General features: G+C 43.0%; 2 protein-coding genes across 11 annotated transcripts in view; one reads left to right on the top strand and one right to left on the bottom strand.

The window, feature by feature from the left end:
• Window positions 1-13445, top strand: part of ANKRD45 (ankyrin repeat domain 45) — a 35184-nt gene extending 21739 nt beyond the window's left edge. For 4 of the 10 annotated variants that reach the window (XM_084851180.1, XM_084851178.1, XM_084851176.1 and 1 more), the window contains exons 6-7: window positions 10168-10212; window positions 13124-13445. In XM_084851180.1, coding sequence (XP_084707306.1) covers window positions 10168-10212; window positions 13124-13143 — 65 coding nt within the window. In that variant the 3' untranslated portion in view covers window positions 13144-13445. Of the gene's footprint in view, window positions 1-10167; window positions 10213-10420; window positions 10526-11454 lie in introns of all 10 variants that reach the window. The other 6 variants (XR_014790371.1, XR_014790369.1, XM_084851179.1 and 3 more) reach the window with 6 other exon arrangements.
• PRDX6 (peroxiredoxin 6) lies at window positions 2995-22478 on the bottom strand. Its single transcript, XM_084851173.1, has 5 exons — window positions 22328-22478; window positions 14960-15116; window positions 7776-7922; window positions 6004-6150; window positions 2995-3846 (listed from the first exon to the last, which is right to left on the bottom strand). Exons 1-5 carry the CDS (start codon window positions 22417-22419, stop codon window positions 3715-3717), a joined length of 675 nt encoding a protein of 224 aa, XP_084707299.1. The 5' UTR covers window positions 22420-22478; the 3' UTR covers window positions 2995-3714.
• Between the last annotated feature and the right edge of the window lie 1574 nt (window positions 22479-24052).

Genomic DNA, 24052 nt, shown 5'->3' with positions numbered 1-24052 from the left:
AGCATCAGGGTCTTTTCCAGTGACTTTTCTCTTCGCATTAGGTGGCCAAAATATTTGAGCTTCAGTATCTGTTCTTCCAATGAGCAGTCAGGGTTGATTTCCTTTAGGATGGACTGATTTGACCTCCTTGCAGTCCAGGGGACTCGTAAGAGTCTTGAGCTAGAGGATACTAGAAGGTTAATTTAAAGGCTGAGAGCCAAAGCAGTTTGAGCTTCCTACATAGTTACCCGCTTTCAAGTCTACGAGAAGCAAGTAATGAAAAGAAAGCAAGTCCAAAGGTAACAGCAAGGAGAAGTATACAAAACTGAAGTTAAATGCAGGAGCTCTGGCATAATTCATGTTCTCCCTATTAGCATTTTATAAGCAGAATAATTGTGTAGTTTTCCTTTCTTGGAGGGGCAAAAAACAGTATGACACACTGAAGTAAAGAATCTAGTGCAAGTCACCTAAGAACTATGAAGGTTGGCTTGCAATGGTTTTATTAATTATGTCTTTAAAAGCTCTTGTTGTTGTTTGAATGAGAAATGGGCATCTGGAAATGTAACTACTTACATTTTCAGCATAGGAAGTGCTGTTTTGTTTAAGAATTAAACTGGAACAGACATGATGCAATGTATCTGTGATCAGATCTCCTGTTCCTTAGGAAAATAATCCACTTTAAAGTGGTTGCAAAGAAGCTCAGATTTTGATCACAGCATCACCACTGGAGGAGAGGGCATTTCATTTTCCCATACACCATTTTCCCTTATCAAAATCACCTGCTATGTAGACACCTACATTGTTCTGCTGCCGAGGATCAGGGAAAATGGTGTTAAGGATAACATACGGATGAGGGGATCAGGGTGGTGGTGAATGCCTCCCTTGAGGAGGGAGTGATGCCAGCAGCTCTCAAGGAGGCAGTGATAAGACCGCTTTTAAAAAAGCCCTCCTTGGATCCCCAAGTTTTCAAACAACGAATTTCGCCCAGTTTTGAATCTGCCATTTTTGGGCGAGGTGATTGAGCAGGTGGTGGCAGTGCAGTTGAAGGCACACTTGGAAGAAGCTGATTATCTAGATCCATTTCAATCAGGCGTCAGGCCTGGGCATGGGACAGAAATGGCCTTGGTGAATGATATGAGGAGGGCTTGGATAGGAGCAAATGCTCCTTCCTTGTTTCCTCGCCCTCTCAGCGGCTTTTGATACCGTTGACGACGGTATCCTCCTGGAGGGGTTGGGCATGGGTGACACCGTATTACGGTGGTTCCGGTCCTTCCTCTCCGGCGGATACTAGAGGGTAGCACTGGGAGAGGTTTCGGACCCGTGGCCGCTCACGTGTGGGGTGCCACAGGGTTCCATACTCTCCCCGATGCTATTTAACATCTATGTGAAGCCACTGGGGGCTATCATCAGGAGGTTTGGGATGCGGTGTCATCAATATGTGGATGATATGCAGCTCTACCTCTCCTTTAAATCTTCACCAAGGTTGGCTGTAGAATCGCTGTAGAATCCCTGTCCAAATGTCTGGAGACGGTGAGTGGCTGGATGGGGAGGAATAAGCTGAAGCTGAACCCTGACAAGGCCAAGGTACTTTTGGTGGAGGACAAGAGGAAGCTAGGGGATGTTGACCTGGTGTTGAATGGGGTACGGCTACCCTTGAAAAGCCAGGTCCGCAGCCTGGGGATCATTTTAGACTCCCAGCTGTCCATGGAGGCTCAGGTGTCAGCTGTGAGCCGGACAGCGCTGCACCAACTCCATCTGATATGGCGGCTGCACCCCTACCTTCCCAGCCATCTGCTCCCATCGATAGTACATGCTCTGGTCTCCTCTTGTCTATACTACTGTAATGCGCTCTACGAGGGGTTACCCTTGAAGACAGTTTGAAAGCTGCAGCTGGTACAGAACGCGGCGGCTTGCCTGATTAAAGGCAGCCGCTGGCATGATCACATCACTCCAGTGCTGAAGGAGTTGCACTGGTTACCAGTTGTTTTCCGGGCCAAATTCAAGGTGTTGGTTTTGACCTTTAAAACCCTATATGGTTCCAGCCCAGCCTATCTCAAGGAGCGCCTCCAGCAGCACCAAATAGGCCACTTAACAAGATCAACCTCGGATGACCTTCTCTCTGTTCCATCAGCCAGGACAACTAGGCTGGTGAGGACAAGGGAGAGGACCTTCTCTGTGGTGGCCCCCACTCTGTGGAATTCCCTCCCTAGAGAACTCCGCCATGCTCCCTCTTTAATGAGCTTCCGCCACACATTAAAAACGTGGTTGTTCAGGCAGGCATTTGGGGTGGGTTAGGGTATTTTTAGAAATATGATGTTACAATATTTAATGTAAAATTTTATTGTTTTAAAACTGTTTGTATTGATGTACATCGCCCAGAGTGGTCGGGTGACTGGCCAGATGGGCGATTAAGAAATTTAATTAATAAATAAATAAAAATAAAGAATACCCCTCTTCCAGCACTACTCCACTGATGACAATAGGAGCCTCCTGCAACGACTTCAAACTTTTGTTTAAGGTTATATCTGATCACCAATCTGCCACACCCCATCTGTTTAGGCCTAATAGAAAGTGTGGGCACTGCTGAGAATATGATTAAATATGAGATTTCCTCTGCAAACAGTACCAGAGCAGGTGTGTAAAGTGGGCTTTGATGCTGCACCTCTGAACGTTCTGGAGTTCTTGCAAGTTCTTCATAGCCAAACCAATGTCAATTTTTGCTGCAATTCTTAAGAGAATGTTTTGCATAAATAATTGCTAGCAGAATGAAGGCACTGAGGGAGTGCAATTTTGTGGTTCATTATGATGAGGTATATTTGTATTGCTATTATCCATATTCCATGGTAACCTCTATAGTCAGATTGTTTCTATTCCAGTATTGTTGTTACTGTTAAGCACTGAGAGTTGAGACTACCTGTGGGATAGCTATTCTTCCTAGAATCCTTCTGTGTTGGAGAAATTTTTAAATTCATGACTGTACATATTTTAAGAATGAGTGAACAGCAGACAACACTACACATTTTAGTAGCTAGTTTTATTTTCTGAATAAGAAGTTAAATGTCAAGATACAAATTTCTGGCAAAGCCATCTGTTCAATGTCCCAATAGAGCATATACAAAGTTAACATGAGCATTTCCAAATTAGGCTTTTGATTAATACAGTAGATTAATTTGAAATAAAGGCACATGACTTCTGGAGCAAGTTTCAATTGTGGAACCAATCTACTCATTTATTTCTCATGTACTATGCCCAAGAAGCCTTACCTCATGTGATCCTTGCAGCCTTTACAAAATAATGCATGGTTATTTAAACAGAGGCTTGAGATTTTCTAAGTATGACAGTGTAAGAAATTGTGTACCCACTTAATTTTTTCCAGTGCAGAAGAGATATGTTATTTAAAAAGTGTACACATCTGGCTGGAGAATAGAAAAATGCAAAGTAAATCAATAATTCTGTATTGGTGCAGTGTTGCAGACTTAGCTCTAAGTAGAGCTCAAAACGACTGATCGCTAGTCTGAACAGAACAAGCCTACACTGATTAGCTGAGACCATAAGCCAGACCAAGGACATCCAGCCACTTTGTGAAATAGAGAGGATCTAAAGAGAATAGCTTAACTACTCTGTCCTTGGCAGTAATTTCTCCAAACATATTTTCACCCAAGACAGTTAAAGCAGCCTGTTCTAGAAAGTCTGTGTGATCAGCTTTCTGGTTTGCTCAATCTCTCTTCACAGTTGCTATTGAGGCTGAGGGGTATAACGAAGATAATTCTTGCCCGATGGAAGTTTTTTGGTGCAAACCCCTCCTGGAAACAGCTTTTTAGCCTCTTCATCTGGTAGGCTTGGAATTACCATGACTTGATCCCCAGGCTTATGAGGAAAGAAGAGGGGAGGAAAACCTTTAGTAAGAAGTGCGTTACTAGAACAGCTGCAAACACATTTATCCTCCAATTTTCATCTGTCAGCAAAGACTAGAACCTTTAGTCCATGAATGCATATTGCATTTGTGAAAAACACACCATCATCTTCCTGAGCATATTTCCACCAAAGCTGGATTGTATATTCACATTTCCAAATGGATATTCACCAGTGCATATCCAGTTACTATGGACATCTCTGCAGTCAGTTAATGCTGCATATAAATGCCTAATAAATGTATACAGTTGCACAATGCATGAGCAGGATTTAGTCAAGGAACTAGAAATTCACTTCCATCCCTCAAATCCCATCACTGCAGGGAAGATTAGCAGTAAAGGATATGTTATTTAGTTAAAGACCTGTGTATCCTAAGAGAAGGCAGAAGAGAAGCAGCCCTGGGCAAGGATCTTATGCTATCAGCTCCTGAAGAGGCAAACAAATGGCCAGAGACAGGGCAGGTGTTCTATTTTGTCTTCTGTAACTTGTTTATTTTAGTACTGCATTTATATATTGTCTTTTTGCCAAGGCATTCAAGGCAGGTTATAATTTAAACTAGGGATCTTCAACCTTTTTGAGGCCATGGACACATTTCAACATTTGAGAAACTTTCTTGGGCACTATCATAGAATGGCTGCTGTGTGGGCCTTGCTAGTCACAAGAGACAAGCAGCTTGCCCAAGAAACCAAGTACAAGACAGAAGTTGGATCTGAGCTCCAAATGCAAAAAAATTGACCGCCCATAGAATAAAATATCCATTTCCCAGGAGAAAAAAATGGTTATGCTCAGAGGAACACAGACACACCCAAAAAACCCAGGCAACACCCCACACAAAAAAGAATGCGCACGCACAAGCTAGGCAACATATCTCCCCCGAAACACAAACAAATGCCAAGGCAAAATATACACAAATACCCCCACAAACAAAAATAACCCCGGGCAAAACACACATACACACACAAAAAGACCAAAACACCCTGCCCCATAACCCTCCTGAACCCCCCCCCCACAAAGCCCAAGCAACATGTCTCTCAGACACCTCCCCCCTGCCAGCAAAACAGACAAAGGCAACCCCCCAAAACATACAAAACACAGGCAACCCCTCCCCCAAAACACCAAAAAAAAACCCCAGCCAACACACAGATGCACTCCCAAACCTCAGCAAAACACACCTGGCTTCCAGCTACCCCACTCTCTTCCTTCCTACAAATGGAAAAAGGAGGGGAAAAGAGTGGCATAGCTGGAGGCCTGCACTTCCCTTTGCAGTATACCCAGCCACTGCTCTAAGTAACTAAACCAAAAAAAAAACTGGGAGGGGCTAGGGGCCTCTCTGAGTGCCAAGGGAGGTGACCAGGAGGCCCCAGATTTAAATTATGTAAATTGCCTTGAATGCCTTGGCAGAAAAGGAGTATATCAATGCAGTGAATAAATAATTATTAAACTGCACTCCTATCCACATTAGCACCATTTAACACAACAGGACTTATGTCCGAGTAAACCTGCATAGGATTGTGCTGTAAAAAATTATCAGCAATGCCTTTTCATTAGGAACAAGCACAAATAAAATCCAAATATATTCCCAGAGCTGGAAGTTGGGGATTGATTCAACTACCATATTTTGTGTTTGAATCAGTTATTCTGAATATTTTGACATTCCAAAACTTTAGTGTAAAGACCAGGATCCACAAGAGGAACTCAGCTATAGGGTATAGAAGGCCCTCATCTCACCACTGAAGGTTAGGCCTGGAGGGTAGGTTTAATTTTGGAGCTTTCAAAGACATGTCTGCATGTTTTTAAATTTCTCAGAAAGCATGAGGACTAGTAGACTTCTTTCAGCAATTTATTTTGGTCAACACCAATGATACATACTGACGGACTCGCATCAGAAGTTGCTCCGACTAACTACACAAAAGTCACAAGACTTGTTAGCTTACCTCACTGTCCCTTGGGTAGTTTATCCAACCTATTTGATCGGCTGCAACTTGCCTCTCCAATTCCCAGAATACAGAAGCTGCATTTACAGACTCTCAGAATATGTACTCTTTGACAACTTCCCATTTTATAAATGCAAACCACAGAATATAGTAGGCTTAATGAACTAGAGATAGCTACCTTCCAGTCCACAGGGGTAGCAACCTTCTTAGTGGCTGTTAGCTGCAGGGAGTCAACTACTCTTAGAATCTCATCAAAGTTTCTTCCAGTGGTTGCTGGGTAGAGGATAGAGAGTTTGAGTTTCTTGTCTGGGCCAAAAACAAACACCTATAAAAGAAACTACAGAATGAGAACCCGAAAATTGTGCTTTTCTACAAACAATCTTTCATAGCTACTTCTCCCCAATACACCTTCTTTGGAATTCTAGTTCTCCATCTCTTAGGCATGGTCCTTTTTCTTTGGCAAAGAACAAATGCATTTGGGGCCTTCCTTTTAGTAGAAAGAAGTACTTTATGGAAACTGGTCCACTTAGGCTTTTGGCTTACAGGTTTTTTTGCCATAATCCTTTGCTGTAAGTTTGTAGTCCTAAATTGGCAAGATAGTAATAGGTTTTCTTTACTATTGAAAATGGATTTTCAAATAGATTTTAAATATTCCTGAAAGACAACAGCTGTTCCCCACAAAGGAAACTCATCCAAAAGACAAGAACAATTCCCTGGAAACTTTTTTTGTAAACAGATGTGCATCTTCCATTTATTTCAGTGGGGCTTGTGCAAATGTCTCGGCAGATTGTGCCTCTTGTACAGAGCAGTCAAGACACATAGGAGGTCCAGATTAGCAAGTCACAGACAAGAGAAATCTTATTTTGCTACAACAGCCTCCTAATCACCACCACTGGTGGGCAGAAAGATCTTTCGGCAGAAAGATTACGGGGGAATCCATCCATTAACCCACCACCTGCCTTTTCAAGCTAAAGTGGAGTTCAGCTGCTACTGGTATGAGCTAGGGATCACAGAACTTTTTCTCCATTTCTAGTATAATCTGCTTTATAGGCTTTAGATTACAGATAAAGTTACTCCACCTTATTTTTAGATTAACAGCCTACCCCATCTCCACCACTCTAGGCATGTTGCAACATTTTGTTATTCATCCTTGCAACACACCCACAAAGGAAGTCACTTTCTTCCACTGTACAAGAGGGCAATGGAGAGAGACAATGTATTGTCCAAGTCATGAGTCTATGACTGAGTAGAGTCTGAAGCCAGGTCAGCTGTATCTAAGGCAAAAATATCTACTCTCCTTTGCCTACCGCCTGGTCAATAGGGCTATTTCATACATGGGATATCAAGAAGAATGTTTTAGATGCTCTGCCATCTATCATTACTACAACCATGCTAAATTGTCAACATTGTCTAAATCAGGGGTGGGAAACCTTTTTCAGCCCGAGGGCCACATTTTCTCAGTTTTCCTCCATGGGCTGCATGCCAAGGCTGCATACATAATCCATTCATACACATCCATATATCCACCTTCTCCCATCCCCCATTGACATGCCATCACCTTGCCTTCCCACTGACCCACTGTCACCCCATTCTCAGTCTTCCCCCTCCTCCCTCCATCTGTCTGCCCAGTTTACCCAATCCTCCTCCCAGTGCTCAGTGGATGCCCCCCCCCACCATTTCCCCTGCTTCTCAGCCATTTTGCACAGATCAACTGAGCAGCAGGGGGGAGATCAGGGGAGGGAGGGTGAAATCCTGCTGTCTGGCAGGAAACCGCTGAGAAGTAGGGGAAACTGAGCTGCAGGGATGGGGCCAGGAGAGTGGGTGGGCCTTGAGGAGAGGCCAGCAAGATCTGACATCTGACCCACAGACTAGACGTTCCCCATACCTGGTCTAAGTAGTAAAGGATTATATGAGAAGGATGGAAGAAGAGCTAGTAATTTGAATACTTACAACACGAGCAGTCAGAGGCATGCCAGCTTTGTCTCTCTCATCTGGGTCTAGCATGCCCAGCTGGACTGCAAGCTCTCGCTTTGCATCAGCAATTATTGGAAATGGGAGCTTCTCTGTGGCCTCATCACCATTATAGGCATTGATGTCCTACAGGATGGGAAAATCATTAGTGTTTTGTCACCAACATACTAAGTTACACAGTGCCGAGTCACAAACAGCTGGCTAAAGATCTTCTTTGGGCACAATCCTATTGGGATAGTAGGCCACCTCCAAACGCAGAGGCAGCCAACTATCCAATGCAGGGCAGGTGCAGCATGGAGGGGATGGTGTGATGGATGGTGTGGCCGCCTTGCATTTGCAGCTAGACAGTTGATTTTGGCTGTCTAGCTGGGGACCTCGAAGTGGGAGCGTCCACACGGCACATAGGAAGCATTGTAATGACGCTTCCACGTCTCCTCCCCTCCCCGCCCCCGGGAATGCTCCCTTTTCATCCGTTCCATACTGCGGTTACAGGTGTGGAGATGGGGAAGAACCATGCCACCTACAAGGTGGCAGGGGAGGGAGAAGGGAGCGCGGTTTCTGAAAACCAAGCTCAAAGCCATGACTCCAAGCTCGGTTCCTGTGGCTGTCTAGACACTGTCTAGCGGCCATAGGATTACTCTTTAGTGTTTTTTATTTTTTGTATTTATTAAAAAAGCATTCTGTACCACCTTTTTGGCTCTAAAAAAGCTCCCAAGGTGGTTTACAACAATAACTTTTCAATACAATTAAAAGAGTAATTCAAGCCAGAGTGTGCAGAGAGATGTGCCTTAAGCATTCTCTATGCAGCTTGTATGTGCATAGCTAATACCTCAAACTGACACTTTATCCAGTAAGCATCCCAAGCACAGAAGTTCTAAGATTCCAAACAGACCATACACCTCAGAAAGTAAACATGCATCTCACAGTCGTGATGTGGCCAGGTGTGGATTTTCAGCGTGGAATGGGATTTGCTAACACTGAATGCTAAAAATAGAAGAGACCTATAGTCAATAGTAGACCATAGAGTCTGAAGTCAACTGGTTCACCATTTAAAAGCCCAATCACACACACCTATGGAGGCTTGCTATGTTCAGATAATAAAACAACAATGTAATGAAACTGAACAGCACCTATAAATAAAGGCAAAGTCATTGTTTGCTCTAATTGGGAGGCACGGCAAAAATATTTTAAAATGAAAACTGATGTTTTGTGTATCTTGTTTCAAGGACCTGGAGTTCCTCAGCAGCTTAGTGGTAATAGCAGATAATGATCCTTGAAGAGACAGCTTGCCCACCATTTCTCTGCAATGTGCAAATACTGGAGGGCATTTTAGAGCTCCACCATCATTCTGTGTTAATTGAGAGTGCCCTAGAACAAGGTTGGGCAGAAGGTAGATCTCCAGATGTTTTGGACTTCAACTCCCAGAAGCCCCTGCTAGCATGGCCAATGGTCAGGAATGGTAGGCATTGAAAACATCTGGAGATCTATTTTCTGTCCACTCCTGTTCTGGGGCACTGTCAATTAACACAGAATGATGGAAGAGCCCAATATGCCTGGCCAGCACCCAGCAAGAACTCACAATATGCCTTAAATCATGCCCAGAATCCTCTTAAAATGTTTCAGAGTTTTGCAACAGACAAGTCAATGTGGAAAGTATTCTTGGAAAGTAGGGAACTGTCCTAAGGTAATATCTGCAGTCCTAGATTATGGCAACAATCTAAAGTCTTACGCAGATCAGCTCACACCTCTACCTTCTCCTGTACGTTTTCTTTTTAAAACAGTAGGCTTGTTGCAAGCTACAGTTATTGAAAAGTGAAGACTATGGCCACAGTCTTACATGCACTTTGACTTAGTTCTCACTGAGGCAGCAAACCTCTGTCTGGGCTGTTCCACTCCAGGTTGCAGGCGGGACTCACACATGCGTCTTCATATCAAATCATTTCCTGCACCTAAAAAACATTCATATCAGGAAGAGGGGTCCTAGGCTAGCCTAAGAAACTAGTTTTCCATATATATTAAGCTTTTCTGAACAGAGGAGCATTGATAGTGCAATCTTATGCATGTCTACTCAGAAATAAGTCTTATTGAGTTCAATGGGAATTATACACACTTACTGGGAGTAAGACTGCAGCCTCAGTCATGTAAACCCTCACCTGCAGTGTGAAGTCATATAGCCCAGACACAGGCTTACTATCTCAGTGAGAACTAGGCCTTGCCTACAATTAAGTTCTATTGAACTTTGTGGCACATACATCATAAACCTGTACATGCTTACTCAGAAGTCAGTCTAATTGTCTCTCAGGCCAGGATTACTCAAACCTGCTAACCACCTGTCTGGGGACAAGACTAAAATACTTCATCATTAATGCAGGTTTACAAGACTCGGTGGTCAACAAAAAAATCGGAGTTCCTTCTGGTAAGTTGAACTTTAAGCTATAAGGAAAGTTACAGATAACCATGACTACCATTCTCATTCAGCCAAACAGTTAAGGCAGAGTTATTTCACAGGAAGTTGCTAAAGACCAATATGGTTGTAGAAAGTATTTAAGAGGGCTTTGGTTATAGTTCTATACTATCACCACCAAAGAAACCTTTAAAGGAACTTGTTTCAAACTTTTATCTAGATAGATGCTATCAGCCTCATCCCCTGTGCAGCTGAATCACAAGCGAGATCACATACATGAAAGGCCGCAAGTGGAGTAAATCTGGAGTGAATCTACCTACTGAATGTAACTGCACTAAGGAACATTAATAAAGTATGGAATGTAGCAGCAGCAAATCATGGGTTAATTAACCCACGATTTACCACAGTATGTGCTGCCCCCATTTTGAATATGCAATCTCCCATCAGCCTGATCAGAGGTTGCTCCATGATGTGTGAACCCAGACACTACGGGTTAATCGTAGGTTAAACAACCCCAAGTTAACCTCAAAAGTATTGTAGGTTAACTTTGGACTGTTTAACCCATAATATCTGGGTTTGAACATCACGGAGCAACCCCCAATTGGGCTGACTGAAGGCTGCATATTCAAAATGGTGGTGGCACATGACCTTGGCAAATCGTGGATTAATTAACCCATGATCTGCCACCATTACATGCAAACTGGGCCTGTGTTATACATAAAGGGTGGAAATGGAGTGGAGAACGCAGTAATAAAGTTGTTACAAAAGGAAGATTGGGTGTTTGGAGCACAATGTGATGGGAGCAGGAGAAGAGGCAGCTTAACTGGCCTAGAAGCATAATATAATTCATTCTCTGGGACCATCCCTCTGCTTTTTCCCATTTAACAGTTTATCTCAACTATATACATATAGACGTTAAAATATAAGCCATTCTGGTAACCTTTTCAGCTGAACAGCTGGGTAAAATGCTTTAAATAAATAAAATTTGCCTTGAAGGTGCTAGATATATTAAAAAGAATGTTTCTTTTAATAATCCTTATGAGGTGTACTACTCATTCTCAATGCACATTAGTAATCCACTAGTGTATTCAGCTGATGTGCAGCTACTGTTCTACAGAACAGTCAGTTTTGCTAGCCAAACTGCATATAAAACTGACTGCTTCATTTCTAAGTATCAGCCTTTCTTTGAAAATTAATTCCACACTGAACTACATTTTAGAAGAACTTATTCTAAAATATATTTTCCCCCCTCAGGAGAACACTGAATTTATTTCACTCAGCACTGATGGCACCTTGATGTTCCCACTGAAGATTCAACATAAATGTTACTATTCACCTAACCTCCATGTCTCTTCTGAAGATAATTCAACCATGATTCACTCTCCTTTTTCAGATATCAGATTTGACTTATTTCTATTAGATCCTGTCCTCCAGCCAGTAGATAGGCACTCAAACATGTTTGTGCTGTCTAGAGAAGCAACTGCTTTGTTGTTTTTACTTTGTGGAGAAGCAGCTGAACAATTTTTAAAAGCTGCAAATAAGAGTAACAGCAGCATAACAACTTTACTAAACAAACTAAATTCACAAATGAGGAAGCCTTCAAATTCAACCTTGCTCACTATTTTGGCTTTTTAGTTGAACTTAATAAAAGTATTATGCTACTGCTGCTATTTGGATTTTTCAAACAGACAAACATGAATGCCTGCTTGGGGGGGTGGGGGGAGACAGGACAAGAGATCGGCTTTCATCTTTGACAAAACACTTATTTCCATTTTTAAAAGAACAAATGAAGGTAACTGCAATTAATGATTATGCAACTAGTGTTATTACTATCCAAGGTCTAAGAAAATATACAGCAGTTCCAGTCACTAGTAAAAGATGTTTCTAGTTCGCACAATCTTATTTTGCTTTTGCTTTATATGTACTTCATGATCTTGAGTTGAGAAAGGATCAGGCAGAGCCTTGGAAGGAGACTGTCTTTGCCTGACAGAACCTTTTCTCCTCCATGAGCCCTGAAACACCCTCTCCATCAAATGATGTGACTTCACAACCACCAAAGTACTTATTTAACTTCCAGAAATGCTGCCCTTCCGCTGTGCTCTCAGGACAACTGACTAGCTTGTCATGACAGCATCTGAGTATCGGAACTGAGCCAGAGTGTTATTGTGCTAATGTAAAAGGGATAAACACAGTTCCTGTTTTGGAACTATAGAACAGACAATGCATGTTAATCACTGTTCACCAAGCACTGCTGTTGCACATTTTTTCATCCATTTTCAAAAGGAGCTTGGGCTGAACTGATCTACCTCACAATTGAAGAGATGCGATGGCAGTGCTTTATCCTTTAGTACGCTAAAGTCTATACACCACAGGTTTGGGAGCCGTAATCCTGTTCCTTGAAGTTGGCATGACTTCAAGAGCCATTAGAACCCAAATTTGTGAACACAAAAGTTGCATCCACTCTAAGAGACTCCAGGTGGTAAAGCACTTTTTGGACAAGGGACATGAGGACAAGGACTTGAGGTTCTAAACAATTAGACTGTTCTAAACAATATAGGCTTTTCGTATGCAGGATTTTATCTAAAATTTGATTTATGCTTTGGGTCAACACATGCAAGCCATTGGTTATGGTAAGAATATTTTCATTTGGATTGCCTCTAGATTATTTGGTCTTTGGCCAAGTCATTTATGGACAATTAAGATGGCATGCCTTTGCATTCTTTATATACCTCAGAGATGGAAGGGAATTGTGTTCCTCCTTTCTCTTCCTGTTGTATCCAGTAACTGACCGAAGTAGACGAAACAGACAAGTTATAAAAGAGTGATTTTCTGGTAAACGTATCAGGTTAAACTTGTGTGTTTAATTTAATGAAAGCGGCAAAGGGTGACTGTAACCTGTTATCTTTGTGTTTTTCCCTTGCAGGTCCAATTTTGAAAATTTAACAAAACTGAATGTTTTGTGGCTATAGTTATGGTAACACCTTTTATCCCACTGACGAAGACCCTTGGGGTTGAAACCTGTCTGGGACAGATTATGTATTAGTATAACCTACTATATGATTATTTCAAATCAGGAATGTTAAAGAAGCTTTGGGAGTATCGATTTTCCGTTTTGGTACAATTTACATGGTTGTAATATAATTAAATTTGTATAACTACTTTTTACACTTTGTATTACAGATTTGTTATTTTACCTAATTTTATTAAAATCTATTAATGGTAGCTCCACCCTAATCTTGAACTACATAAGTTATCTTAAACCCATTTTGCTTTGTGAGTCAAGAAGCTTGCCAAATGTTTTAAAAAGCAGAACCAATCCAATGAAGACAATGTTCACTTTACTTATTTGGGTCCAGCTCCTTAAATTCATGATCTAGACTAGGAGTGGGCAACTTGTGGCCCTTCAGATATTTTGGCCTACAACTCCCATTAGTACTAGACACCCATAGGTGAGGGATGATGGGAGTTGCAGGCCAAAACATCTGGAGGACTACAAGTTGCCCATCTCTGGGTCTAGACAAAATAGGTAAACTATGGCTGTTTTCACACACAATGCTAAACCATCGTTTAGCATTACAGGAATAAACCACAGCGTGCCTTGGACTTGATTACTCCCCCACTCCGGAGTAAGTGCAAGGAAGAATTCTGAAGTTTTCTTTGAGACTAACCGCAGCTTGTTGTGACATCCAAACCTGTACAAACTGAGTCAGTGGAAATAGCCAACTTCAAACTGTGGTTAACAAAGCAGGCTTGTTTCCATAAACCAGGGGTCCCCAAGTTTTTTTGGACCTGTGAGCGCATCTGAGAATTTGAGAAATTGCTGCAGGCACAATCACAAAATGCAATTATCAGTGGATCGCTGCCTTGGCATCTAACTGTCGCATCTATGGATCTTAGGCTGCATTTTATTCAGCAAAAATGTTTGTTTTGTGTGTACTGAACACAACATCTCTTTAATAAGGAACTGTCTAATTCAGCTAATTGCTGGTGGTGCAATACAGCTAATGCGTCCTTTAAACGTATTTTGGCAATGTCCACTAGTCTCTTTTAGGGAGGAGGCTATTACATAGATAAATTTGGTACTGCACAGTCTTTAATAGTCACTGATGTACACACTCTTTTAAATTATTTACCTGCTTCATAGAAATTAACCAATGGTCACTGTAAATGGATTCTCCATGCCTTTTTGACAGCTAATAGACTGATAACACAACACTGGAAGGATAAACACTCACCTCCTGTAATGCAATGGATTGAGGACCTTACAACGCTGTCAATATTTGAACGTGTGGCATATAGACATAATTTTCAAGTGGATACTTATTTGGATATTTGGTCCACTTTTGTTGACGCCTATGTATAATTGCTAGGAAGTTGTACGCATTTCATATGTATTCATTGCTAAGGATATATACAAATCCATGTACACATATTTAAAAAATGGGGGGAAAATAAACAAAAGTAAAAACTGTTTGGTGGGTGCCTGCGGGTGCTGCATAAGGCACCCCTGCCATAAACCATAGTTAAGATTAACCACAGTTTTAGGGTTTTGATGTAAATGTTAAATGGTGGTTTATCTAAAACAGAAGCTGAAGCTTCTGATCTCCTAATCAAAGCTGTGCCAGAGCAGAAGAAGAAAGTGTGCAAGTCTGGGGTTCATCCTCATCAGGCTAAACCATGGTTTGGTTATTCAAATGAGGCATGTAAGTCCTGACTATACCCCTTCACGTTACTGATGCCCCATTTCATTTCATAATACCTTGCTCCAAGAGAGATGGTCATTGACATCATCAACAGAGAGGGCTATCATTTTAATGTTACGTTTTGCAAATTCAGGTGCTAGCTTTGCTGCTCGGCCAAGCTCTGTTGTGCACACTGGTGTAAAGTCCCGTGGATGGGAGAACAGGATGCCCCATCTGAAAGAAAAAGAAACCCATAGCAATGTCTTGGTGAGAAGGTTGCACTGAAAACTGATAGTACACAGCATATTTAAACTGTCTTAATTAGACAAAGTGAACACTTAACATTTATTTTTATATTAGTTCAAAGGTGGGCAAGCTATGGCCATCTGGGGCTGATGGAAACTGTGGTGCTCCAGATGCTGGACTCACAAGTTGCCCACCACTCCAGGTAAAGTTAAACAAGTTTCTTCCTTAGCCTTCTGTTCTTTTTAGTTATCTTTACTTTGGCATCTATCTCCTTATGCAACACTCAGAGTTTTATTCTCACTCATCTAGAGCTTTCAATCCTGTCATTAAAAGATTACCACAATGAAGTGAAGAATCACACAATGCTACAGAGATTAATCTCTTGACCACCACTCCCATTACTGCTCAACTGATTGCTTAACACTGCCTCCACCCTTCATAATTGGTCTCTCTGCATTTCTAGGTGTTTGGGGGGCATCACATATATCATAAAGTAAAGATTTTCACAATAGCACACATCCTCCCAAAGTCCTTTGACCAAGGTACCAGTTCCATTTGCCAACATATCATGAATCAGCATGCTTAAGCCCAAACTGAACAATACAATCAGTGTCAATGCTGTCAAGGACTGGCATAGTTATTTTAGGCACCTAATCAAATTACTGCTATGGGTGCAAACCATACTGTACAAACTGGTTTTCCCTTTGTTACTCTTCAGAAATGAATTTAAAAAGTCACTGATTTCCATGAAATGCACACCCTAATCCTCCAGAAAGTATGGGAACTTTCAGACAATGTGCTGCAAAATTCTAACATGATATAAATGCATGTTTACCACAAAGGTATACAGTCCAACTCAGAAAAGTGGTGTTTCAGAAGATGTTTCAAAGAACTCCTAGAACTACTGAATGCATGTCTACTTACGGTTTCTGTCCCAGTCCTAGTACACATTAAGATTACATGGAGGCCAGTAATATGTCAAGGTTCCATTAAGAGGTTCTGTTAAGACCTTACATGGTCTAAATCCAAGGTACCTTAGGGTACGCCTCCTCCCCTATGTCTCAGTCCACCACCCAAGGTCCTCTGAGGGCTATCTGCTGCAGATGCCTAATGTGAGATTGGCAGCCACATGCAAGAGGACTTTTTCCTTTGCTGCCACCCCTCAGTTGTGGAATGACCTGCCAGTTGAAATGTACCTGCTGACCTCTTTGAAGGTTTTTAAGCAGGAATTACTCTATTATTCTGGCAGGCCTTCCCTTTTTAGAACCCTCTTTGTTGATGGTTATGTACTGTTTTTATGCTGTATTGTTTTTATTGTTGGGTTTTTTGTTAAATTGTTTTTAACTTTGTACACTGCCTAAAGTATTTGTATATAGGCGTGTTAGAAATTGAATTAATAAGAATAATAGAATGGGGTAATAAGCAAACAGACAATATTCAGGTAATTTTTATATGCTAGACCAAACTCTTCCTTTCAAATACATAGATGCTAGCAACAGCAAAGCACAACTGTGATCACTTAAGACACATTTCACATCCCCTCTTGCCATCCTAATATATGTATAATTTCTTCTTCCTTATGTGAGAAAAGTGTCAAAGCCACATACTGAGGAACAACGAATCTCCTCCCTGAAATCCAAACTTTTGAACTAGTGACCTGAAAACACTAGCTGAGCTACATTACTCCTGATGATGATGATTTATTGCATTTCTATAACGCCAACAGTCAAAGCTCTCTGGGCGGTTGACAAAGATTACAAACATAAAAAATACAGTATACAGAGGTTAAAAGCCATTTAATGATGTCTTCCCTTCCACTGGGCTGCCCTAACCCCTGACTGTGTGGAAGGGAGGGAGACAGAAGGGAGGAAGCAGCATCTGCAAGGCTCTGCTGCAACACCACAAATAGTGCAGAAAATGTAAGCACAGCAGGTAGGCCTTAACACCGGAAGAAGAGTAGCAAGTTCCCATTGCCTGAGTAGGCGCCTCAAGGTACGCTAGGAAAAGTTTGGAAACCCTTACCCTAAAAGACCTTGTTGGTTTCAGCATGTATTTTACAACACTGCAGGGTTGTTTCCCTATTCCAATGTTGGCAGGTTCTTTAGAATTACCACAGAGCGTACAACAGCCAAACCAAAACAGAAACTATTAAGAAGCCTTCCCTAGTTCTTAGCAGATACATTAAGAGTGCAATCCTATGTGTCTACTCAGAAATAAGGCCAATTGAGTTCACTGGGGCTTACTCCTAGGTAAGTGTGTATAGGATTGCAGACTACATTTCTCTTTTCCTTCGCAGCCAAGTGGCCGTGGCTCAGCAGTAGAGCGCCTGCTTTGTGTGCAGAAGGTCCCAGGTTCAATCCCCAGGTAGGGCTGCCTGAAACCCTGGAGAGCTGCTGCCAGTCAGTGTCAACAATACTGGGCTAGATGGACCAAGGGTCTGACTCGGTATAAGGCAGCTCCCTGTGTTCCTAAGTACCATTTTTCTGTTCTGCAGTCTTGGCCTAAGCCTGCCCATTGCAAAGGTCTATTCTGTAGTGAAACATGACACACAGAGCCTTCACAAACTATGCCAAGCAACAACAATCCACCCTTTGCTCTTGACTGCCACACCTCCTTGTCAGATGATTGCCTTGGAAATGACTGTTAATGCTTAACCATGGGATTGCAATGATAAAGAAAGCTAATATTTACTGAGCCAGCGAACACTGCAATTTAAGATAAAAAAAGTTGAACAATGAATTTGGAAATATTTGTATTGCCACATCTTTTCAGAATAGCCACACTATTTCAAAGAGCTGTGGCCGATTCATGCAATGTGAGCACTCAAAAGGTTTTTCTCCTTATCCTATAAAGCTTGAACTGTAAGACACAGTTATTGCAAATGCAACGTCAATTGTCAACATCTATGTTTCTTCATCTTAAACTGGAAACTTGATCATTCAACCTTTGATGGCTCAAGTAACTGGCTTGTTTCCAGGTGACTCAGCAATTCTGAATCATGGAAAGAACAGAACTTCATACAAATGTATTGCCTCAAATTAGATTGTTCTAGCCAAGAGTAAATGTTATAGCATTGCTGCCCACGTGAACACGAAACTCCAGCACACAATCCTCACACAATCCAGCACACAAGGAGGTATTTTTACAAATTCATCGCAGCATGTATAGTACAATGGAATAAGGGAAACACAGCTGATCTGATTCATTTGAACTAATACACAACATTGAGTACAAGCCCTATCATGTTTTTTTAATCAATCATTAGTAAGCTGCCCAGTTTGGACAATCATCTCTTAAGCACAGATATGCACAAGCCTTTTGTCCACACACACTTCACCTTCAAAGCATTGATAACCAGTTTCCCAATTTGGACAAAACAGGAAACTATCATTTGATTGCAGCATGCTGCAAATGGAGGTGTGAAAGGGCTGTGTGCCTAGGCAAAAGGCTTGTGCATCTCTCTTAATAAGCCAATATATGATCATCCAAATGAAGCCAATATTGACTACAGCCAAGATGGTGTAAAATCGTAAACGCCTACCTAGTGCATTTGTAGAAGCAAAGAATTTCAGTGATTTCAAAAAAACAGTTGGATGAAATTCATGATGCATCTTTCATAGATTGAACATGGTAGTTCAGCTGTGGCACCTGGAATCAGGAAAGGTTTAATTCCTACCTAATGGCATATTTCTACCCTCACCTCTTTCTCAAAAGCATTCATAGACTGAGCTATCTTCTCTACAGGCACTTTTGTCATGATTCATTACTTCTAGCAGACCACAGTATAGCTTATTCTGTAGTGTGGGGAGATGGATTTACTAATATCTTCCAGTTTAATAGGCCTATACAGATTACAGATTGCCTGCAGCACTACAACATGCTTTTGTCCAAGTTTCCTTTGAAATACTGAATCAGATTTTGGTAAGATTCAATAATCCTCATGACTTTGAAAATAAGGAACAGAATAGGAGGACAATCCATTTTAAAAGGCACTGCAAACAGCAGGCAAATTGCTCTAACAGTGCAGTCCTATGCATGTTTACTCAGAAGTACATCCCACTGTGTTCAATGGGACTAACTTCCAAGTATGTATGTTTAGGACCACAGAGTCCCATTTTGTGTTCCAAGCCCATCTTCGTACCTTTAGGGATTGAACCAGAATTCTGAACCGAGAAGTTCAACAGTTTGTACAAGTTAGCATATTCTCACATTAAACCAACGTAACTGATTCACTGCTTTCATGAGATATTAGGGACCAGCAGATATTTCCCTCTGCTTAATATATGTCAAAGGTCCTGTTCAGAAATCACGTTAAGCCATGATGGTTAGGAGTTTTGAGCTAACCATGTTGGCTTAGCGTGATGTCTGAACAGGCGTCTGTCCCAACTGTGGTGGTTTATTAACTACAGACTAACCACGTTCACTAACAATTTGCTGCAAGATGGTTAGTGGGCCCACCATGGCTTAGCATGATGTCTGAACAGCCTCCATGGTTAACTGACAGCTGCCATGGAGCTCTGCGGCAAGGGCGGCCAAAGAAGGAGCAGCCACCAAGCACCAAAATGGCCGACAGCACCATGCACCAAAATGGCCGACAGCACAAAGGCCACTGGTATACATGGCTGCCCATATGGAGGACTGCAGGTTCCTGTGGACGGGAGGGAGGGTGGTTAGTCTGGTCATGTTGCAGAACATGGTTACCTGCACGTGTGGCAGTAGCAGTTGCAGTGGTTAATGATAACCACCATGCACCATGGTTAGCCTAACCACCCTTCCCCCATTGTGTGTCTGAACAGGGCCAAAGTTTAAATGGGGCAATGAATGTGGAAAATATTATTTAGGGAAGAATAGTGTATTCTGTGAGAACTATGTTGACGGACTTTTATTACAGGTCTTAATGTGCCATTTATAAATAGCATTTTGAAATGAAGCCTCTCATGTTATAATGCAAACCACAAACACATTTCTGGAATCTCACCTGATTTCTTGTAAACACTGGACCTGTACTAACAGGCCCATGCCCTCAATAGGTTTAGGCTAAAATCTAAATGTATGCTTACTTCCAAATACATCCCAGATTCAACTGGATGCACTTCTGAATAAACATGCATAAGATTCCACTAAGGCTGCAGTCCTATGAAAACCTACCTGGGAATAGGCTCCACTGAACTAACTGGGATCTGAAAGCAAACCTATCTAGGACTGCCCAGCATGATTCCCTAATGTTAGTGGAGTACTCCTGGTTTGCTCTTGGTTCCCCAAACAAAGGCTGATTTACTCTAAGCAGGGTCTGTGTCATTTCTCTGTTTTATCCAGCACTTGCCACTACAATTAGATTGTAATAGAAGGTGGCTGCATTTCATTCCACTTAACTGATAAACTTACTTGGAAGGGCAGAAAAACTGTTTTTAATCCCTTTTGATACCAGTACCACGAGAAATCCAGCCACTGCTAAATCTTCCAAAGGAAAGTAAGTCCAACTTAATACCAACCTAGTCACTGAAGTGTAAAACAATTTTAGCCACAAGCACTTGTGTGAACAAAGCAAAAGTGACACTAATATATATAGGATAGAGGAAGTAGGTCTGTTAGGATCCAGAACTTTGAGAGAAGGTAGGGAAGACTGGATTTTTATGGCACAGTAGCATGTAGTCCTTATTGCAACATGCACTAAATCAGGGATGGGCAGAAGGTAGATCTCTAGATGTTTTGGACAAAATCCCAGAAGCCCCTGACAGCATGGCCAATGGTCAGGAATGCTGGGACTTGTTCCAAATCATCTGGAGATCTACTTTCTGCCCACCCCACTAGATCATGGTCCAAAGAACTGTCTATGTATATTCCATTCAGTTCACACAAAATGATTTTTTTTCTATAAGCAACCAGTAGTTTCCAAGGCTTTACCACAACTCTGTAGAAAAGGACAGCGAGTCCAAGAGCACACTGCAACCTACCACAAGACAACATAAGAAAAATTCTTCCAGGATTAGCAAGGATCCATGTAATCCAGCATTCCGTTTATTGCTGTGGCCAGACAGAGGGTTTTGGGAAACTCAAAAACTGGGCATGAAGGAAATAGCCATCTTCCAGTATCAGTATCTGATACTCAGATCATAACATGGTACGTCTGAACATGGTAGTTCCATTTGATTAGTTGGCTATTGAACTATCAATAGCCAACTAATGGCTATTGATAGTTCTCTCCCCAATGAATTTGTCTAAAGGCCATACAAGTCAGTGATCATCACCACATTTTTGACAATAAATGGCATTAGTGAATTGCACTTCCTTCTCTCTGTTCTGAATCTTCTGCCCTTCAATTTCAATGGTGACTCCAATATTAGGAGAGCAGGAGAAATTCTCTATCCGCTTCTTTTGCATCATACAGTTTTATAAATTATTTGCGACTTATTATAAGGATTTATATCCCACCCTTCAGGATATCAAACCTTTGAAGCAAAAACCAAATACGTTAATAAAAACACAACACCACAATATCAAAAATGTAAGTCACCAAGATCCTTCCCACAGGGCAGCTGGTGTCAGTTGGCCCTGTGGGAAGGAGGAAGATGAGAGCGCAGTTGGAGCAGGCCCAGTCAGTCCTCTTTGCCTGCACCCCTCCTTCTCCTCCCTTCCCGCACAGCAAGTTGATAGTAGATAGCCTGGGGAACAATCCCACTGAAGCCGCTCTGAGGTTTTCCTCCCTCTCCTGGAATGCTTCCCTCAGGATAGTTCGTGGCAGATGTGGCCGGAGAGGAACATAAAGTTATATCCAATGTTAGGCCTACTTAAAGTAGACCCATCGAAATGAATAGGGCTTAAGAGGTCAGTCACAACTAACTTAAGTCACTCAAGTCCATTGTTCCCATGGGTCTCCTCTAAGTAGGCCTTAACACTGGACACAACCCATACCCACCCCCAACTCAAGTCGCCTGTTTTCTAAACTGAGACGCCCGGCCCGTCTCGCTTCTCGCCATACTGAGGCGTCAGCAGCCCCTTGATTGCCTCGGGGCACTCGGGTGCCGGCCGCTGCATTCCTGCCCTTGCGCCTGGGAAACGGGGCGCAGTGCTCCCGCCCGCAGGGCAACAGCGGGGGCTGCGCATGGCGGAGATCAGGCAAGGCAGCTCAAGATCAGGCAAGGCAGCTCAAGCAAACCCGGCTCAGCCTGCGCGCCGCTCCTGCCGCGGCCGATACTCACGAGTCGCCCAGGAACTCGTGGAAGCGGATGGGGCCGTGCGTGGTGTCCGCCTGGAAGTTCGGCGCTTCATCTCCCAGCAGCAGGCCCGGCATGGCGACGGCGACGGCGAGGCGGCTCCGCGGCGTCCGCTCCAAGCAAAGCCGAGGCGAGCAGAGGCGGCTCCGCGCACGGCGCAGGGAGGGGACGCGGCGTTGGGGGCGGGCCGGAGGGGGCGTGCGAAAGGCCCTCCTCGAGGAGGGGCCATAGCTCAGTGTGGCAGAGCCCTTGCTTGGTACGACGGTCCCAGGTTCGATCCCCGGCTTCTCCATGTAGGGTGGGGGAAGACTCATAGAATAGTAGGGTTGGAAGGGGCCTATAAGGCCATCGAGGCCAACCCCCTACTTAGTGTAGGAATCCAAGTCAGAGCAGCCCTGACAGATGGCTGTCCAGCCTCGTCTTGAAGGCCTCCAGTGTGGAGGAGCCCACCACCTCCCCGGGTAATTGGTTCCATTGTCGTATTGCTCTGACACTCAGGAAGTTTTTCCTGATGTTCAGCCGGAATCTGGCTTCCTGTAACTTGAGCCCATTATTCCGTGTCCTGCACTCTGGGATGATCAAGAAGAGATCCTGGCCTTCTTCTCTGTGACAACCTTTCAAGTACTTGAAGAGTGCTATCATATCTCCCCTCAGTCTTCTCTTCTCAAGGCTAAACATGCCCAGTTCTTTCAGTCTCTCTTCATAGGGCTTTGTTTCCAGTCCCCTGATCATCTTTGTTGCCCTCCTTTGAACCCTCTCCAGTTTGTCTGCATCCTTCTTAAAGTGTGGTGCCCAGAACTGGACACAGTACTCCAGATGAGGCCTAACCAGTGCTGAGTAGAGGGGAACTAGTACTTCCCGGGATTTGGAAGCGATGCTTCTATGAATGCAGCCCAAAAGAGCATTTGCCTTTTTTGTAGCCACATCACATTGTTGGCTCATATTCAACTTGTGATCTACAACAGTTCCAAGATCCTTCTCACTTGTAGTATTGTTGATGTTGAACCTCAGGGCTGCAGACCAAATCTGGCTCTCCTGGCGCCACATGGTCACACCCCCTCCCCCTCCCCCCAACCCCTTTCACTCAAACATCAATTGTTGGGTGGTTTCCTGGCTTTTGTGCAGGTTTTTTTCCCTATTCTGAAAGGTTGAAATGTCTCTCCTAGGGTGCAGCTATTGGCAGTAAGAGCTTTAAGCTGAAACATGCTGGTACTTTTTGTATTTTTGGCCCCACCCAGCACTGGAATGCAGCCCCCAAGAGCTTCTCCGATATGGAATTCAGCCCTTGGGTTGAGAGAGGCCCCCCACCCCTGTCTTATACCCTTGTGAAGCACAATAGCACAATGGAACCTCCACGTTCAGAGGCAATTTCCCTCTGAGAACCAGCTGTTGGGGCAAACAGCAGTGGACAGCTGCTGCCGCCGCTGCCTTCGTGCCCTCTTTTGGTCTTCCCAGAGGCCTGTGGCTGGCCTCCATGAGAAAAACAACGCTGGGCCCTGAGTCTGACCTAGCTGCAGGGCTCTTAGTACCGATGGGAGTAAGATGGCCTGCAAAGTACTGGAAGCTGGAGTTTATCAGGCACTCCTGGCACTTTGCCTCTTTCACTCAGAGGCGACACATGGGATTGTTCCCCCCATGAGACCACCTACAGCAGACTGACAATAAACACAGCACTCAGCAAGAAGTAAGCCGCCAACTGCCTGTTCAATA

Source organism: Heloderma suspectum, chromosome 4, assembly GCF_057233095.1.
Source record: "Heloderma suspectum isolate Gila_16-S chromosome 4, 16-S_ref, whole genome shotgun sequence".
NCBI classification, from domain to species: Eukaryota; Metazoa; Chordata; class Lepidosauria; order Squamata; family Helodermatidae; genus Heloderma; species Heloderma suspectum.
This window is presented reverse-complemented; position numbering and strand designations above follow the sequence as displayed.

What these genes read in the sequence shown, in the direction of transcription:
- PRDX6 (XM_084851173.1), bottom strand. Translation starts at nt 22,419, where the DNA reads ATGCCGGGCCTGCTGCTGGGAGATGAAGCGCCGAACTTCCAGGCGGAC. An exon ending in TGCCTCTGACTGCTCGTGTT is followed by an intron (nt 6,151 to 7,775) that starts GTAAGTATTCAA and finishes TTTCTTTTATAG; the next exon opens with GTGTTTGTTTTTGGCCCAGA. An exon ending in CTACCCCTGTGGACTGGAAG is followed by an intron (nt 3,847 to 6,003) that starts GTAGCTATCTCT and finishes TTTCCTCATAAG; the next exon opens with CCTGGGGATCAAGTCATGGT.